General features: G+C 41.7%; 1 protein-coding gene across 3 annotated transcripts in view; it reads right to left on the bottom strand.

The window, feature by feature from the left end:
* The window catches only part of orc1 (origin recognition complex, subunit 1), a 32992-nt gene that overhangs the window by 12683 nt on the left and 1025 nt on the right, over positions 1-19284 (bottom strand). The window contains exons 2-7 of one of the 3 annotated variants that reach the window (XM_043699186.2): positions 13796-13920; positions 13038-13216; positions 9613-10054; positions 8384-8729; positions 3745-3852; positions 753-942 (exon numbers count right to left, since the gene is read on the bottom strand). In XM_043699186.2, the coding sequence (XP_043555121.2) occupies positions 753-942; positions 3745-3852; positions 8384-8729; positions 9613-10054; positions 13038-13216; positions 13796-13920 (1390 nt within the window). The remainder of the gene's footprint in view (positions 1-752; positions 943-3744; positions 3853-8383; positions 8730-9612; positions 10055-13037; positions 13217-13795; positions 13921-19284) is intronic. The other 2 variants (XM_043699188.2, XM_043699187.2) reach the window with 2 other exon arrangements.

The following is a 19284-nucleotide window of genomic DNA, read 5'->3' as shown; positions in this document are numbered from 1 at the left end:
TGTACAGCCGCAACATGACCTCCCAACTCCTGTACTCAATACTCTGACCAACAAAGGAAAGCATACCAAACACCACCTTCACTATCCTATCTACCTGTGACTCCACTGTCAAGAAGCTATGAACCTGCACTCCAAAGTCTCTTTGTTCAGCAACACTCTCGAGGACGTTACCATTAAGTGTATAAGCCCTGCTAAGATTTGCTTTGCCAAAATGCAGCACCTCACATTTATCTAACTTAATTTTGGAACTGGTAATAGCCAATGAATAATAGATAAAGATCCCCTAAGAAGCATTGGTCATAACATGATAGATTTTAATACTCAGTTCGAAAGTGAGAAACTTGGGTCAGAAGCAACTGTGTTTAACTTAAATGAAGGGCATTGCAATGAAGTGAGGATAAAATTAGTTGGGCAGACAGATTAGTAGGAATGACAGGAAGCATGTGGTAGCAGACATTGAAAGAGGTGACCCTCAGTAAACTTACATCCCAATAAGGAAGAAAGATTCTAAAGAAAGAGATAAACTACTCAAAGCTAACCAAGGAAATTAAAGTTGAAGGAAAAAAACATACATAATGAGGCAGAAGTCAGTGATAGCCCTAAAGACTAGGATAAATTCTAAATCCAGTAAAGGAAAGCTTAAAAGATAACAGAGACAGGGAAAATAAACGACGAGAGCAAACCAGCGAGGAATATAAAAACTGACAATAAGAGCTTCTTTAGACATAAAGAAGAGACAGGTCAAAACATACCGTTTTGATTGGTGTTTTAACAGACTTCTTTGCTGTGGTATTTGGTGTTTTAGGAACAAACATTTTTGTTGATTTCTTCCGAAATTTTACATCATCCTCTTGCTCCTCATTCTCACTGCTACTTTCACTCCATTGTTCTTTGCCAGGAAAGTATTCATCTTCATCAGATGCTTCGTGATCCTGATCATTGCTTATATAAAGTGAAGATTTGTGTTTAGAAATAATACTGTTGGAATCCAAGTGCAACAAAGTTTACAACAGTAACTGTGCTAGGTAATGAAAAATTGATACGTGTAAAGGAATTTACAGTATTTCAGTCAGTGCAGGTTTCAAATTAAGGTCAAGGGTATCCTTCAAATGCTAACTGGATAAACACACTCCAGATAATGATACATGGAGACAGACAATGTTTTCATCATGGCCAATGCTGAGTTAGTAAGCAGATGCTGACACTCAACATCTAAGCTTCAAAAATGGACGTATTGCTGGGTATCAGAGGGTTAGAGATTAAAAAGTAGTGATGATGCTGGAATCCAAAATGGACAAGCAGGAGGCTGGAAGAATATAGCAAGCCAGGCAGGTGGAGAAGTCAATGTTTCAAATATAACTTTTCTTCGGGACTGGGGGGGGGGGGGGGGGGGGGTAAGGGAAGCTGTAGATAAAGGGGGGGTTTGGGGAGGAGCCAATTTGTGAGGTAGCGATAGGGGAATACAGGTAGAGAGTACAGCCTGATTGGCCAATAGGAGAAATGAATCCGGTTGATGGCTGGAAGGGTCAGTAAGTGGAATGGGGGGGGGCGGGGGTTTGCTGGGAAGGGAGGAGGAGGAGCTGAAAAGGGAGTCAGGAGATGGGAAGGGAGGTTATTTGAAATTGGAGAACTCAATATTGAGTTGTTGGGACTGCAGACTCCCCAGGCAGAAGATGAGATGCTGTTTCTCAAATGTGTGGTCTGATTCACTGTGGCAATGGAGGAGGGCTGAGGATGGTCATGTCGGAGAGGGAACTGCAGTAATGCAGAACATCACAGGTTTCATCAATATCCTCAGCAGGCAGTTAGCCAATTAGAGAAGGGAAGAAAAACTATAAACAGAATTTTCTAGAAAAATGACGATGAATATGAGAATAACATGGTTTCCATATAACCACTTTTTCTGCATAAGTTATCACGATACAAACTCCTGTGAAAGACATCACCTTCTCCATTTCTACTTGTGTTTGGTGTTCCACATTAAGAGTCTTCCTCACTCAAAACTGATGGACTAGTATAATCTTTTAATTCATAATGAAAGACTGTCTTTACATTTAAATTTCAGACACTCTCAATCAAATAGCTATCTTTAATTTTATGACAAATTCAAGAAATGAATCACAATATCACGCAATTTATTAAAACTGAAAAGTGAACTTCAATCTAAAATACATCACACTGCACTTGCTATCAAATTTGTACAGCATAAAATCAGAGATTCCTTTATAGAGTCATAGAGATGTACAGCATGGAAACAGATACCTCAGTCCAAACCGTCCATGCTGACCAGATATCCCAACCCAATCTAGTCCCACCTGCCAGCACCCGGCCCATATCCCTCCAAACCCTTTCTACTCATATACCCATCCACAAGGCCTCTTAAATGTTGCAATTGTACCAACCTCCACCACTTCCTTTGGCAGCTCTTTCCATAACCGTACCACCCTCTGTGTGAAAAAATTGCCCCCTTAGGTCTCATTTATAGCTTTCCCCTCTCACCCTAAACCTATGCCCTCTAGTTCTGGACTCCCCCAGCCCAGGGAAAAGACTTTGCCTATTTACCTTATCCATGCCCCTCATAATTTTGCAAACCTCTATCAGGTCACCCCTCAGCCTCTGATGCTCCAGGGAAAACATCACCAGCCAGTTCAGCCTCTCCCCATAGCTCAAATACTCCAACCCTGGCAACATCCTTGTAGATCTTTTCTGAACCCTTTCAAGTTTCACAACATCTTTCCGATAAGAAGGAGACCAGAATTGCACGCAATATTCCAACAGTGGCCTAACCAATATCCTGTACAGCCGCAACATGGTCTCCCAATTCCTGTACTCAATACTCTGACCAATAAAGGAAAGCATACCAAACGCCTACTTCACTGTCCTATCTACCTGCAACTCCACTTTCAAGGAGCTGTGACCTTGCACTCCAAGGTCTCTTTGTTCAGCAACACTCCCTAGGACCTTACCATTAAGTGTATAAGTCCTGCTAAGAGTTGCTTTCGCAAAATGCAGCACCTTGCATTTATCTGAATTAAACTCCATCTTGCCACATCTCAGCCCATTGGCCCATCTGGTCAAGATCCTGTTGTAACCTAAGATAACCCTCTTCGCTGTCCACTACACCTCCAATTTTGGTGTCATCTGCAAACTTACTAACTGTACCTCTTATGCTCGCATCCAAATCATTTATGTAAATGACAAAAAGTAGAGGACTCAGCACCGATCCTTGTGGCACTCCACTGATCACAGGCCTCCAGTCTGAAAAACAACTCTCCACCACCACGCTCTGTCTTCTACCTTTGAGTTCTCCCTGTATTCCAGGAGATCTAACCTTGCTAATCAGTCTCCCATGGGGCACCTTGTCGAACGCCTGACTGAAGTCCAAATAGATCAGACCTACCGCTCTGCCCTCATCAATCCTCTGTGTTACTTCTTCAAAAAAACTCAATCAAGTTTGTGAGACATGATTTCCCACATACAAAACCATGTTGACTATCCCTAATCAGTCCTTGCCTTTCCAAATAAATGTACATCCTGTCCCTCAGGATTCCCCCCAACAACTTGCCCACCACTGACGTCAGACTCACTAGTCTACAGTTCCCTGGCTTGTCCTTACCATCCTTCTTAAACAGTGGCACCACGTTAGCCAACCTTCAGTCTTCCAGCACCTCACCTGTGACTATCGATGATACAAACTTGCAGGAAGAGAAAATAGAAGCAACATTAATAATTGCAAAAGCTTACTTTAAGTACTGTTTCAGAATAACTGAACAGTTCCGTGCAGACTTTCTTCGAGACCTTGGAGTCTCAGTGATATTTTCTATCTTACTTTCATTTTCCTTTCTCTTTGGCCTAAAATAATTAAAGCAGACAAAATAGAAACTGCTTCATTGATTGAAAATAGTGTACAATTACACAAGACCCATTAAAAACAATGGGATAGATTTCGTACCAAAGGTTTACTTAAATGTTTAACTTAATACCCAGCTATTTGGATTTCCAGGTGACCTTTGATAAGGATGCTGCTAAATTAGATAAGATCCCATGGTGTTAGGAGCAAGGTATCGGCATGGATAGAGGATTGACTCACTGACAGAAGGCAAAGAAGGGGTGTTTTGTTTTTCAGGATGGCAGTCGATGTCTAGTTGAATTCCACAGGGGTCAGTGTTGGGACCACAACTATTCACATTGTACATTAACGATCTGGACGGAGGTACAGAGGGCATTGTTACTAAGTTTACAAATGACAAAGTTAGGTGTAGGGACAGGTAGTGTTGAGGGAGCAAGGAGGCTTGCAGAATGACTTGGACAGGGTAGAAAAGCGGGCAACGAAGTTGCAGATGGAATACAATGTGAGGTTATGTGCTTTAGCATGAATAGTGGCATGGACTATTTTCTAAATGGGGAAGGGCTTCAGAAATTTGAAGTACAAATGGTCTTAGGAGAACTAGTTCAGGATTCTCTTAAGGTGCAGGTGTAGTTAGCAGTCAGGAAGATAAATGTAATGCTAGCATACATTTCAAGACGACAAGAATACTACAGCAGAAATATATTGCTGAGGCTGGAGAAGGCCCTGGTAAGATTGCATTTGGAATATTGCAAGTAGTTTTGGGTTCTGCATGTAAGGAAGGAGGTCTAGAGGTGGTTTACAAGAATGATCCCAGGGATGAAGGGCTCGTCATATGTGGAATGGTTGAGGACTCTGGGTCTATACTTGGTGGAGTTGAGAAGGACAGTCGGGAGGGGGCTGTATCTCATTAAAGCTTACACAATACTGAGAGGCATGGTTCCAGTGGCCATGGTGAAGATAGAGTCATAGATATGTACAGCATGGAAACAGACACTTTGGTCCAACCCGTCCATGCCAACCAGATATCCCAACCTAATCTAGTCCCACTTGCCAGTACCTTGCTCATATCCTTCCAAACCCTTCCAACTCATATAACCCATCCAAATGCCTTTTAAATGCTGCAATTGTACTAGCTGCCACCACTTCCTCTGGCAGCTCATTCCATACACGCACCACCCTCTGAGTGAAAATGTTGCCCTTTAGGTCTCTTTTATATCTTTCCCCTCTCACCCTAAACCTATGCCCTCTAGTTCTGGATTCCCACACCCCAAGGAAAATACCTTGTCAACTTATCGTATCTATGCCCCTCATGATTTTATAAGCCTCTATAAGGTCACCCCTCAGCCTCCAATGCTCCAGGGAAAACAGCCCCAGCCTATTCAACCTCTCCCTAAAGCTCCAACCCTGGCAACATCCTTGTAAATCTTTTCTGAACCCTTTCAGGTTTCACAACAACCTTCCGATAGGAAGGAGACCAGAAATGCACAAAGTGATCTAACCAACATCCTGTACAGCCGCAACATGACCTCCCAACTCCTATACTCAATATTCTGACCAATAAAGGAACACATACCAAACTCCTTCTTCACTATCCTATCTACCTGGGACTCCACTTTCATGGGGCTATGAACCTGCACTCCAAGGTCCCTCGGTTCAGCAACACTCCCTTGGACCTTACCATTAAGTGTACAAGTCCTGCTAAGATTTGCTTTCCCAAAATGCAGCACCTCACATTTATCGAAATTAAACTCCATCTGCCACTCCTCAGCCCATTGGCTCATCTGATTATGATCTTTGGTAACCTTTCTCAGTGGAGAAGAAAGTGAGGACTGCAGATGCTGGAGATCAGAGCTGAAAATGTGTTGCTGGAAAAGCACAGCAGGTCAGGCAGCATCCAAGGAGCAGGAGAATCAACGTTTTGGGCATGAGCCCTTCTTCAGGAATGAGGAAAGTGTGTCCAGCAGGCTAAGATAAAAGGTAGGAAGGAGGGACTTGGGGGAGGGGCGTTGGAAATGCGATAGGTGGAAGGAGGTCAAGTTGAGGGTGATAGGCCAGAGTGGGAGTGGGGGCGGAGAGGTCAGGAAGAAGATTGCAGGTTAGGAAGGCGGTGCTGAGTTTGAGGGATTTGACTGAGACAAGGTGGGGGGAGGGGAGGTGTTCTCTGAAACGTTCTGCAAGTAGGCAGCCTGTCTCCCCAATATAGAGGAGGCCACATCGGGTGCAGCGGATGTAGTAAATGATGTGTGTGGAGGTGCAGGTGAATTTGTGGCGGATATGGAAGGATCCCTTGGGGCCTTGGAGGGAAGTAAGGGGGAAGGTGTGGGCGCAAGTTTTGCATTTCTTGCAGTTGCAGGGGAAGATGCAGGGAGTGGAGTTTGGGTTGGTGGGGGGTGTGGACCTGACGATGGAGTCACGGAGGGAGTGGTCTTTTCGGAACGCTGATAGGGGAGGGGAGGGAAATATATCCCTGGTGGTGGGGTCCGTTTGGAGGTGGCGGAAATGACGATGGTCATTTCCCCCCCAGACATGATCGACGATGCCCTCCACTGCATCTCCTCCACTTCCCGCTCCTCTGCCCTTGAGCCCCGCCCCTCCAATCGCCACCAGGACAGAACCCCACTGGTCCTCACCTACCACCCCACCAACCTCCATATACATCATATCATCCGTCGTCATTTCCGCCACCTCCAAATGGACCCCACCACCAGGGATATATTTCCCTCCCCTCCCCTATCAGCGTTCCGAAAAGACCACTCCCTCCGTGACTCCCTCGTCAGGTCCACACCCCCTACCAACCCAAGCATCCACTCCCGGCACCTTCTCCTGCAACCGCAAGAAACCTGCGCCCACACCTCCCCCCTTACTTCCCTCCAAGGCCCCAAGGGATCCTTCCATATCTGCCACAAGTTCACCTGCACCTCCACACACATCATTTACTGCATCCTCTGCACCCGATGTGGCCTCCTCTACATTGGGGAGACAGGCCGCCTACTTGTGGAACGTTTCAGAGAACGCCTCTGGGACACCCGGACCAACCAACCAACCCAACCGCCCCGTGGCTCAACACTTCAACTCCCCCTCCCAGTCCACCAAGGACATGCAGGTCCTTGGACTCCTCCATCGCCAGACCATAGCAACACGACAGTTGGAGTAAGAGCGCCTCATCTTCCGCCTAGGAACCCTCCAACCACGAGGGATGAACTCAGATTTCTCCAGTTTCCTCATTTCCCCTCCCCCCACCTTGTCCCAGTCAAATCCCTCGAACTCAGCACCGCCTTCCTAACCTGCAATCTTCTTCCTGACCTCTCCGCCCCCACCCCAACTCCAGCCTATCACCCTCACCTTGACCTCCTTCCACCTATCGCATTTCCAACGCCCCTCCCCCAAGTCCCTCCTCCCTACCTTTTATCTTAGCCTGCTGGACACACTTTCCTCATTCCTGAAGAAGGGCTCATGCCCAAAACGTCGATTCTCCTGCTCCTTGGATGCTGCCTGACCTGCTGCGTTTTTCCAGCAACACATTTTCAGCTCTAACCTTTCTCACTGTCCACTACACCTCTAATTTTGGTGTCATCTGCAAACTTACTAACTAAACCTATGTTCACATCCAAATCATTTATATAAATGACGAAAAGTAGTGAACCGAGCAGCAATCCTTGTGGTACTCTACTGGTCACAGACCTCCAATCTGAAAAATAACTCTCCACCACCACCCTCTGTCTTCTATCTTCGAGCCAGTTCTGTATCCAAATGGCTAGTTTTTCTTGTATTCCATGAGATCTAACGAGTCTCCCATGGGGAATCTTGTCGAACACCTTACTGAAGTTCACATAGATCACATCTGTTGCTCTGTCCTCGTTAACCCTCTTTAGTTCTTAAAAAAGCTTAATCAAGTGAGTAACTGTACTTCAATCCTCCTTCCAGTAATGAGTTCATTGTTCTGAAACATTAATAGTCTCTCCAAAAATGCCTTTAGGCTGCCCGATTTCCAGATCATTCCCAGCATTTTCTGTTTTCATTATCATATTATAATATGAGGAAAGTGTGTCCAGCAGGCTAAGATAAAAGGTAGGGAGGAGGGACTTGGGGGAGGGGAGTTGGAAATGCGATAGGTGGAAGGAGGTCAAGGTGAGGGTGATAGGCCGGAGTGGGGTTGGGGGCGGAGAGGTCAGGAAGAAGATTGCAGGTTAGGAAGGCGGTGCTGAGTTCAAGGGATTTGACTGGGACAAGGTGGGGGGAGGGGAAATGAGGAAACTGGAGAAATCTGAGTTCATCCCTCGTGGTTGGAGGGTTCCTAGGCGGAAGATTAGGTGCTACATCAACATAGCAATGAAATATAAATTTACACATAGGCTTCCAGCCTCATTCCTGATGAAGGGCTCCTGCCCAAAACGTCGATTTTCCTGCTCCTCGGATGCTGCCTGACCTGCTGTGCTTTTCCAGCACCACTCTAATTTTGACTATGAATTCCCCTCCTCTACTTAAGAAATTAAAAATGTGACATTGGAAAGATTAAAACATTACGCAACTTACCTGTGCAAATCAGTTATTTTGTCATTCTTTCGGGACTGGCTTGAAGAGACTTGCTGCTTAATTTTTGGTTTGATGTGAATAGGTGTCAATTTCAAAGTGGCAACTTGAGTGTTCATCTCGTTGTCTCCAATCAGTTTAATAGGAGAGATGGTATAATTTCCAGGTGACTCATTCTGCAACTTCTTCCTGGGTGAAAGAGCATCACCTGAAATACCATTAAAATGTTGTGTGTATTTCATAGCTGCAGATTCCACCAGTCGAGGTATTTTTGCAGCAAAAGTGTCCTTATAACCATCTTCACCTAACAATTCTGACAAAATATTTCCTAGATTACTCTTATTAAAATCTGCAAATGGAAAAAAAATTTAAATCATTTAGTCAAGAACCACAAATATCTAAGTACATAAAGGGCATTGCTAAATCAAAAAATAATTGTTTTCTGCAACACTGTCATTAATTAAAGAGCCTCAAAGAAACTAAACTGGTTCTGTATCAAGAATCAGAGAACACAACTACTCAGATAATCTATCCCAACATACAAATGGCCTTCATATAGAATGTAGAAATTTATAAGATGAGAGGGAATACTTAGCACCCATGTATTGCAACTCCCAATATGGAGTTCCTTAATAATGTCTGCTGAGATTACATACAGGCAGTCCAGAAAGTCGATAAATGTGCTTGTATTTTAGTTTAATACAGCTGTATTGGCTGTATTACAAAATCAGTATTCAGGTTACATGTTCTCTTCCACAAATGGCAGTATTATACGAGATCAGTTGCTAAATTTAAATCTGAGAGGGATTTTTTTTAAGCAAAACTATTGCCAAAGGCAAGTTTATGGAGTAGGGACACAGATCATCCATGATCTCACAGAATGGTTGAAACTTGCTTGAGCGGCCTTTCATCAAAGAGATCTGTGAATGACAAGATTGAATCCATGACCACAACTTTCCAGGTATGTCCAAAACAGCAAATGAAATACTATAACAAGGAAAATCCCTAGACAAATTAGATCTCAACGTCTCAAGACCATGGTTACCTTCAGCCTTTGGTTTATTGTGAGTTGGAAATTCAGCATCTCCTCCAAAGTAATTATTAGAGACCTGCCATTTTACATCTCCATTCTATTTCTGTATATTTCCTGTTCTTGATGCACAAAGCACATCAAAAATTAGGTGCAGCACAAACATTAAAATTTAGGTGCAGGCTCTGAGACACTTACTTACCAGAAAGAGGAAGCTTCCTCCTTACTTTCGAACTGCTGTTCTCCACATTTGTGATTTCTGTACTCCGCTTCCTACCGTTGGAATTTTTCTGATCAGAACAGTTAAATTTCCCTTCATTCACCATGAAAGCACGATGTTTGGAATGGTGGTTAACAACATTTCTGCTCAATGTTCCATCTCCACTGTCAATCCTGTAAACCTCTGAATTACACCAGTCTCCAACAATGTCACGCTGCTTTGGAAAGGAATTCTCACAGGACATCTTCTGTACCCTCTTGGGTAAGGAATCCAAATTCTTATAGTGATTATTAACTTTCTTTATGGAAAAAGTATTTTTAGGGAGCTCGTTAAAACGTTTTCCATCCCACTTTAACTTAACAAACAGAGAATCATCACCAGGTTCAATGGAAGGAAATGGTTCCTCAGGATCAATCTGGAAAACCTAAAATAAGTTTAGATGTTATAAGAAAGATTTAGAATTAATGTAAAACATTCTTCAATGCTATTCATGAATATTTAGTACCAACTGTAGCAAGGCCAAGATAAATATGAGCTTTTAAGCAACAAATACTGGACATTACCAGCTCATATCTACATGAGATTTTCCATTCAAAAATTATTTTTTTAAAACGTGGATTCATAATTTTTCAGTTCAGTGCCCAAAATAAAAAACAAAATATGGGCATCCTGTACTGACTGGTGAGGTCCAAGGTACCCAAATATTGGCCATCTGCCTTCATGCTTACAGTCTGCAAGATGCACCGGTGCCAATTTAATACAATATAGCAAGTGGCAGATTTCCACTGGAAATGTGTCTGTTTACCACACTGAGAAATCAATAGGTCAGTCAATGTCTGAGGAAAGGCCATGAATGAATTTGTAAATTGATTGGTTTGCATCCTCAAATGTATCTGTCTTGCACAATCATATTCATAATTCTGTTTATAATTCTTATAAGCAATTCCCAAACCGACTGCATAGATTCTAGCCAATACTACATTTTACTTGACCACAACTAAGTGTCTAACCGCACTGATTTATCAGTAATGTTTGAGGCCTAACTGCACCCACACCTACTCTACCGCCTTGGGGCCTCTGCAGGCGAACAAAATCTTCAAACAATCACCTCATTGCATAGTTCCCTAGGAAAGCATTAGTTTATTGCTCCATATTCACTCTTGCCAAGATACTTTGAAATTCCAAATGGACGGAGTTCACAGAACGTTCACATTTCCTAAAAAAGGTCAGCCAAAACAGAGATTTATAATGTAATACCACAAACTCAGTATTGGTTAGGGGAACTGGTTATGCTATATTGTCCATTGTATTCAGGGATGTGTAGGTTCAGTGCATTAGTCAGGGGTAAATATAGGGGAATGGGTCTGGGTGGGTTACTCTTTGGAGGGTTGGTGTGGACTTGTTGGGTTGAAGAGTCTGTTTCCACACTGCAGGGATTCTATGGAATCTGTGAAGAGAGCTACAGAATAAATCAGAACTCAAGAATGGGCTACTTTCTACTTTACCAAACATGTAGGTGAAAAGTAATAAATTATTACAAATTTGTATAGTACTTAATTAAGACTTAGAAAATAAAAACAAAGTCATCCTTTTCTGTTAATAAATTCATGAGATATGGGCATCACTGGCAAGGCCAGATATATTGCCCATTCCTATTTGCCAAGAGGCCAATTAAGAGTCAATCACATTGTAATGGGTCTGGATTCATATAGACCAGACCAGGTAAGGATGGCAGTTTCCTTTCCTAAAGGACATTAGTGAACCAGATAGGTTTTTCCAACAATCAATAACGGTTTCATAGTCATCATTATTCTCTTAATTGCAGATTTTTATAAATTCAAATTCCACTACCTGCCATGGCAGGATTCAAGTCCAGGTCGCCAGCACATTACCTGGGATTTTGGATCATTAGTCTATCAACAATACCACTAGGCCATAACATCCCCATGTCACTACAGGATTAATTCAACTTTCAAATCATTGTGCAAATTCTAAGCATAGCTCGCAAAGGAAATGGTTGGGGAAGAGATTTTATGTGGCTTTTCAAGGGATGCTGATGATCAGTTCATATGAAATTAAATGTCACAATCTTTTAATATATGGATTAAAATTACCATAAGAATTGCTAAATTGTCTAAAATCCATTCACTTCACTCATGTCATCAGGGATGAAACCTTTACCATCTTTACTTGATCAGGCTTGCATCACAAGGCAGTTTTACTGCTTTTCAGGACACCTAGGAATGGGGAGTAAATGCATCACAAAGAGAAAATAAGTTTTTCTGATCCAAGCTACGTCATCATTTCAGCCGAACAAACTAGTACAGACGCAGCGCTACTGATTAGATTAGATTAGATTCCCTACAGTGTGGAAACAGGCCCTTCGGGCCAACAAGTCCATACCGACCGTTTGAAGAGCAACCCACCTATTCCCCTATATTTACCCATGACTAATCCACCTAACACTCAGGACAATTTAGCATGGCCAATTCACCTGACCTGCACATCTTTGGACTGTAGGAGGAAACCGGAGCACCCGGAGGAAACCCACGCAGACACGGGGAGAATGTGCAAACTCCACACAGACAGTTGCCCGAGCCGGGAATCGAACGCGGGTCCCTGGCACTGTGAGGCAGCAGTGCTAACCACTGAGCCACCATGCCGCCCAATTCTTCCTCCTTAAACTGCAATAACGTGAAGGTCGTAACTTCTATGTACAGTAAAGCAGTGTGAAATCTGTGGAAATCCTGTACTTCATTCTTCCACTTCTAGGCCATGCAGAACTTAGCCTACTCACAGGGATAGATACAACAATGCTACAACAATGAACAAGACACAGTAGAAACAATTAATCAAACTAAGAAGTTTCTCTTACATCTTTATAATGACAAAAACAATCAGCATAGCTTTTCGGCTACTTTTAATTGAATATCCTTAACTGAATGATTTTTAAAAACCTTTCCAACACCATATCTGTACTGATAGTTCATGAATATACAAATGGACAAAACTGCTCAGGAATTGTTCAATTTCAGTTTTAGTTACCAAAAGCTTTCATTTCATTTCTTCTACCTTACAAGATATTAATTCCATTTTAAAGCATATGGGTAATGTTCAATACATATATCAGGCAGATAGCTCATGCACAGTAATATCCCACAAGCAGCAATGGTGTAACCTTTTGTTTTAAAGCAACTTGTTCAGATGCGTTGATCTTTCTGGCTCAGAGATAGTGGCATTACCAGTGCACCACAGGAATCTAAAACAATGATATAAACTTATTAAACACCATGGACAAAGACGATGACACCTTGAATAAATACAACATCCAAAAGCCTAGCATGTCTGACAATGGAACACTGTAATTAATGTGTCAGCCTCAATTAACTTACATAATCAAGACTTACTTTTACAGTCTTAATCAGGGTTTCTGCACTGATACAATCATCACAATTAGGGACTTCATATAAGAAGATCTCTCTAGGGTGGGCCTCTCTTCCCAATAGTTTCTGTTTTGATTTTGGTATTTCCTCAATACGAGTAAACCATTGGACCACTGCAGTCTTGGACGGATGTTGCTGGGCACCTGGTGAGAAGAATAAGCCAGCAAAAATTAAAAATGATATTGAAAACAAACAGGCTTGCTTCAAACAATGTGTTCAAAAATAGAGGTACCAGAGTCGACAGAGTTTTAAATTAAATGATCTTCAACACAATCCAAAGTTGAATTCCTATTTGCACATTCTTTCGCTTGTACCCTAAATGGAATCTTTCCTGGTATATAGCTACATAGCTCTCAGGTAAAAACAAGGACTGCAGATGCTGGAAACCAGATTCTAGATTAGAGTGGTGCTGGAAAAGCACAACAGTTTAGGCAGCATCTGAGGAGTACTGCTCCTCGAATGCTGCCTGAACTGCTGTGTTTTTCCAGCACCACTCTAACCGACATAGCTCAGTTGACCACAGTAAAAAGCAAGGAGAATGGTCCAATCTGGATTTATACAGCCAAAGGCATAAAGATACATAGGTAATTCATGAACCCATCATGTGCCACACTACTAATATTTGTGTAATTAATATTTCCTGTAAATGTAACAACTTTCAGTTCACTGCACATATTCGAAGCAGAAGCAATCATGAGGTTATACAGGAGAACTGTCCTTACCATCCTCAACTAACTTTAGCAATTTCGCTACATATGGTTGATCCTCATCTTCACTTTTGATTAAAACAAAATCATTAATGTTGATGCAATGTTTGGAAGCTCCTTCACATTCTACCTGGACACCTCTGAAGAAGCAAAAAAAACAAATTTTTACAAATATGAAGCATGGTAAAACATTTTTCAACGTTTCTCAACAAGTAGCATATAGAAATTGTACAAGGAATGCATTTGCAGCAATTCTTTCTTTGCAGGGATCTAACATGGATTGCATGACAATTGTACCTTCAATGAATAAATAGCAAGCTTATGTTTAATGTTTTACAATTACAAATTCTCATATTTTGACATAGTTCTACTGCTTTATTATCTTTATGCAGCTGCAAACAACTGCATGAGTAACACTCCATTCAAATTTCTCAATGATGAATTCAGATAATTTTAGGAAAGGGAGGAAAAATAATTAAATTAAAAATACAAAAGTGAAAGTGGAAAAGCACCGTGGCAATTTTGAAATACATTATACAATTAAAACATAGGCAAAGTGTCAGTCATGGCTCAGTCAATGGGACTTTTATCACAGTCAGAAGACTATGTTCAACTCCAAAGACTTGAGCTTAAAACTGTGGTTGTCATTCCCGTGCAGCACTGAAGACCTCTGTATTGTCAGAGACGCATCTTTCAGAAATTATGTTAATCCAAGGCCATCTGTGCTGTTTCACGTGGATGAATAAGATCCCATGTCTATTTCAAATAGCAATAGATGTTTCCATAATGCCCTACCAGCAAAATTTGTTAACTCAAATAAGTAGGTCTAAATATTCAATTTTGATGCCTTGTGCTCAGTGATAAATCAACTTGCTCAGATGTGTTGATCTTTCTGGCTCAGAGATAGGGGTCTTACCACTGCATCACAGGAATCTAAAGCAATGATATAAACATATTCAACACCAAGGATAAAGACAGATGACATCTTGAATAAACACAGCACCCAAAAACCCAGCATTGTATAATGTATTTCAAAATTGCCATGATGCTTTTCCACTTCCACTTTTGTATTTTTAATTTAATTATTTCTCCTCCCTTTCCTAAAATTATCACAAGCTCAAGTGATAAATAGGTGATTGCTCAGAGAACCACAGTCTTTAAAAGAGATGATTTTCTCAACGCGAATGTTCCTATTCGGCATTCCTAGACATAGACTTACAGTAAAGGTGATAGCTGAGCATTTCTCATTGGGATAAATTTTATTGTAAATCTGACAGCCCTGACACTGATATGGAGTGTTAATTACACCTCATTCAATTTCTCCACCCACCTTCTCCAAATTGTTAAGAACTAAAAGCAAGATCATTGACAGGATGACATGGTTTGGCACTTATTTTGTCTTTATTTATTCTCACCTATTTACCATGAAATTAAAATACAGTGTTGCAGACACTTATTTCCACAACAAACACACACCCGTACAAAGCTGATTACAGGCAAAGCTGTAAACTGGTTACAAATTATGATTAATTCAGTCTCTTGTTTGGTCTCCACCTTCCAAAAAGCAGGCCTGGTTTCTTAGAATGGTTTTGATGTTTTGAAGTTGAAGTGAGAGTCTTTTACAGAGAATTTTCAGTAAGCTGTGATGCTTCCTGCAAAGTCAGAAATCACACAACACCAGGTTATATTCCAGCAGGTTTATTTGAAATCACAAACTTTCATAACGCTGCTCCTTCATCAGGTGAAGTGGAGAGAAGGGGTCTGAAAGCTTGTGGTTTCAAATAAACCCATTGGACTATAACCTGGTGTTGTATGACTTCTGACATTATGCACCCCAGACAAACACTGGCACATCCACATCACGCTTCCTGCAGTTTAATTTCTGAGACGTTGGCTTCCAAGTGAACTTGAAATTGGAACAAGCTGAGGGACTCCTTCTCTATTTGGATTACCTGCTTACAAGTTATTGCTATTAATTACCATGGCCGTTTGGACTGTAGCTAGTTTCATGGCTAACAGAGAAACTCTGCCTGCAAGCAACTTCTAGCTGATTTTAAAAGCACGTTACAAACACTGCTGTCTTATCTTAATGATTTTTTACAATTTATAGTTATTTTCCAAATAAAGTGGGTGATTTGAGACAGTGTTTGTGTTGACGATCATACCTTTTTAAATTAGTTTCACTGAAGGGCATTGATTCATATCAGTCTGGAATACAGTATTCATTTTGTTCCTCTTGGTTTCAATCAACAAATGACATCAGGTGATCTTAGAGCCTTTGCAGTCTTTTGTATGCAGTTTTACAAGACAATTTATTTGGAGTCAAGAAAAATACTGGGGCATGACAGTAAATGGTATAACCTACTTCCTGACAATGCTAAAATTAACCAAGAAGTACTAGAAGAATATTTATTAAATCAAGAAATTTCTATGTCACCATTCAGCATTGAAAATTCCCACTGACTTTTGATGGTGATGACACATCATTCATTATAATTCATAGATCCCAAGATATTGAATTAGTCTGTGCCCACACACCGAATAATATTGATAACATTCATGTTTGGACTATCAATGACAGGCATTCCTGCACAAGTCCTGGGAATGTCATGGAATATTCTACACTAGCCTGGATAGATGTAGCTCCAACACTGATGGAGATAGTCACTACGTAGTTCAAAGCATCCTGTTTGATCAGCATCTTAAGCATTCACTCCTCCACCAATGTACAGTGGCAGCCCATTCACTGATTTCTCAATATTCTCAGATGTGCAAGGTCGAAGTAGCGACACTGTTTCTGTGGGTCTCTTGACAGAACAGTGCGATGTTAAATAAGTACAAATGTTGACAGAACTGGCTATTCATATTGTCATCGTTGGTGCTTGAGGGAACCTCTGCTGCTGTGCAAAGCTCTAGCCTTCTTGTGTACTTTGTGTGATATCTACAAGATGTGCTACAAAAAACATTCACCAAGAAGCTTAACATCCGAAAAATCAGAATGGTGTGTTGTCTCCCTGGTGCCAGGATCAAGAATGTCTCAGAGAGGGCGCAGACTGTTCTCAAAGGGGAAAGGGACCAGCAAGAGGTTGTTGTACACATTGGAATTGACAACACAGGAGGGAAAAAGGATGAGATTCTTAAGGGTGAATTTAGAAAGTTAAACAGGAATATGAAAAGGAGGTCCTCAAACGTAGTAATATCTGGATTGCTCCCGGTGCTGTGAGCTACCGAGAGTAGGAATAGGAGAATAGAGCAGATGAATCCTTGGCTGAGGAGCTGGTGTAGGGGAGAAGGGTTCACGTTTTTGGATCACAGGAATCTCTTCTGGGGTAGAAGCGACCTGTAGAAGAAAGAGGGATTGCAGCTGAATTCAAAGGGGACTAACATACTGACAGCGAGATTTACTGGAGCTGCTTGGGAGGATTTAGACTAGTAAGGGGGGAAGGATAGGACCCAGGGAAATAGGGAGGACAGAGATCAATCTGAGACTGGTGCCGTTGGGAAAAGGAGCGAGTCAAACAGTCAGGAACAAAGCAGAGAATAAGGCAGAACTGGTCAATGAAACTGCATTTATTTCAATGCAAGAGGCCTAACAGGGAAGGCAGATGAACTCAGGGCATGGTTAGGAACATGGGACTAGGATATCATAGCAATTACAGAGATGTGGCTCAGGGATGGACAGGACTAGCAGCTTAATGCTTCAGGATAAAAACGCTATAGGAAGGATAGAAAGGTGGGGCCGGGGGGGGGGTAGTGTTTTTGTTAAGGGATAACATTATGGCTGTACTTAGGGAGGATCTCCCTGGGAATACATCCAGGGAAGTTATTTGGGTCAAACTGAAAAATACAAAAAGGATGATCACCATATTGGATTGTATTATAGGCCTCCAACAGCAGAAAACTGAGAAACAAATTTGTAAAGAGATCGCAGTTGTCTGTAAGAATAATAGGGTGGTTATAATAGAGGACTTTAACTTGCCAAACATAGACTGGGATTGTCAGTGTTTAGATGGAGAAGAATTTGTTAAGTGTGTATAAAAAAATGTTTTGATTCAGTATGTGGACGTATCTAGTAGAGAAGGTGCAAAACCTGACCTATTCTTGGAGAAATAACGCAGGACAGATAACCGAGGTGTCAGTGGGGGAGCACTTTGGGGCCAGCGACCATAATTCTATTAGTTTTAAAATAATGATGGAAGAAGATAGACCAGATCTAAAAGTTGAAGTTTGAACTTGGAGGAAGGCCAATTTTGACAGTACGAGGCAAGAACTTTTCAAATGTTGATTGGGGACAGATGCTTGCAGGTAAAGGGACAGCTGAAAAATGGGAAGCCTTCAAAAATGGGATAACAAGAGTCCAGAGACAGTATATTCCTGTTAGGGAAAAGGCAAGGCTAGTAGGTGTAGAGAATGCTGGATGACTAGACAAATTTAGGTTTTGGGTAAGAAAAAGAAGGAAGCATATGTCATGTATAGACAGCAGACATCGAGTGAATCCTTAGAAGACTATAAAGGCAGTAGGAGTATACTTAAGAGGAAAATCAGGAGGGCAAAAAGGGGACATGAGATAGCTTTGGTAAACTCAGTTAAGGAGAATCTAAAGGATTTTATAAATATATTCAAGACAAAAGGGAGAGAATAGGGCCCCTCAAAGATCAGCAAGGCAGCCAGAGATGGGGGGAAGATACTAAAAAAATATTTTGTATCAGCGTTTACTATGGAGAAGGACACGAAAGATATAGAATGTGGGGAAATAGATGGTGACATCTTGAAAAATGTCACTGAAAAAAGTGGTGCTGGATGTTGTAAAACATATAAAAGTGGATAAATCCCATTGACCTGATCAGGTATATCCTAGAACTCTGTTAGGGAAATGATTTTATAAAGATGGGGCATGGATAGGATAAATAGACAAAGTCTTTTCCCTAAGGTGTGAGTGTCCAGGTCTAGAGGGCATAGGTGGAGGGTGAGAGGGGAAAAAATTTAAAAGGGGCCTAAAAGGCGAGCTGTTCATGCAGAGGGTGGTGCGTGTATGGAATGAGCTGCCAGAGGAAGTGGTGAAGGCTGGTACTATTACAACATTTAAAAGGCATATATGAATGGATGGATATATGAATAGGAAGGGTTTAGAGGGATATGGGCCAAGTGCTGGTAAATGGAACTTGATTAGATTAGGATATCTAGTCGGCATGGACGAGTTGGACCAAAGGGTCTCCTTCTGTGCTGTACATCTCTGTGACTCTATGACCAGTCAGGTTCAGTCAGTCCATCATTGTTACAGTGCAGCAGCAGCATGTACCATCTACAAGATGCACTGAATAAATTTACCAAGGTTCCTGAAACAGCACCCTCCAAATCCAGAACCACTTCCTTAGAGAATGAAAAGGGCAGCAGATACATGAGAACATCACCACTTAAAAGTACCGTGCCTAGCCACTCACCAACCAGACTTGGAAATACATTGTCGTTCCTTCACTGGTTCTGGGTCAAAATCCTGGAATTCC

Source organism: Chiloscyllium plagiosum, unplaced genomic scaffold (assembly GCF_037043375.1).
Source record: "Chiloscyllium plagiosum isolate Xiang-an unplaced genomic scaffold, Cpla_swu_hap1 HiC_scaffold_9, whole genome shotgun sequence".
NCBI classification, from domain to species: Eukaryota; Metazoa; Chordata; class Chondrichthyes; order Orectolobiformes; family Hemiscylliidae; genus Chiloscyllium; species Chiloscyllium plagiosum.
Note: the sequence above shows the minus strand (reverse complement) of the source record. Positions and strands in the feature narration are given on the sequence as shown.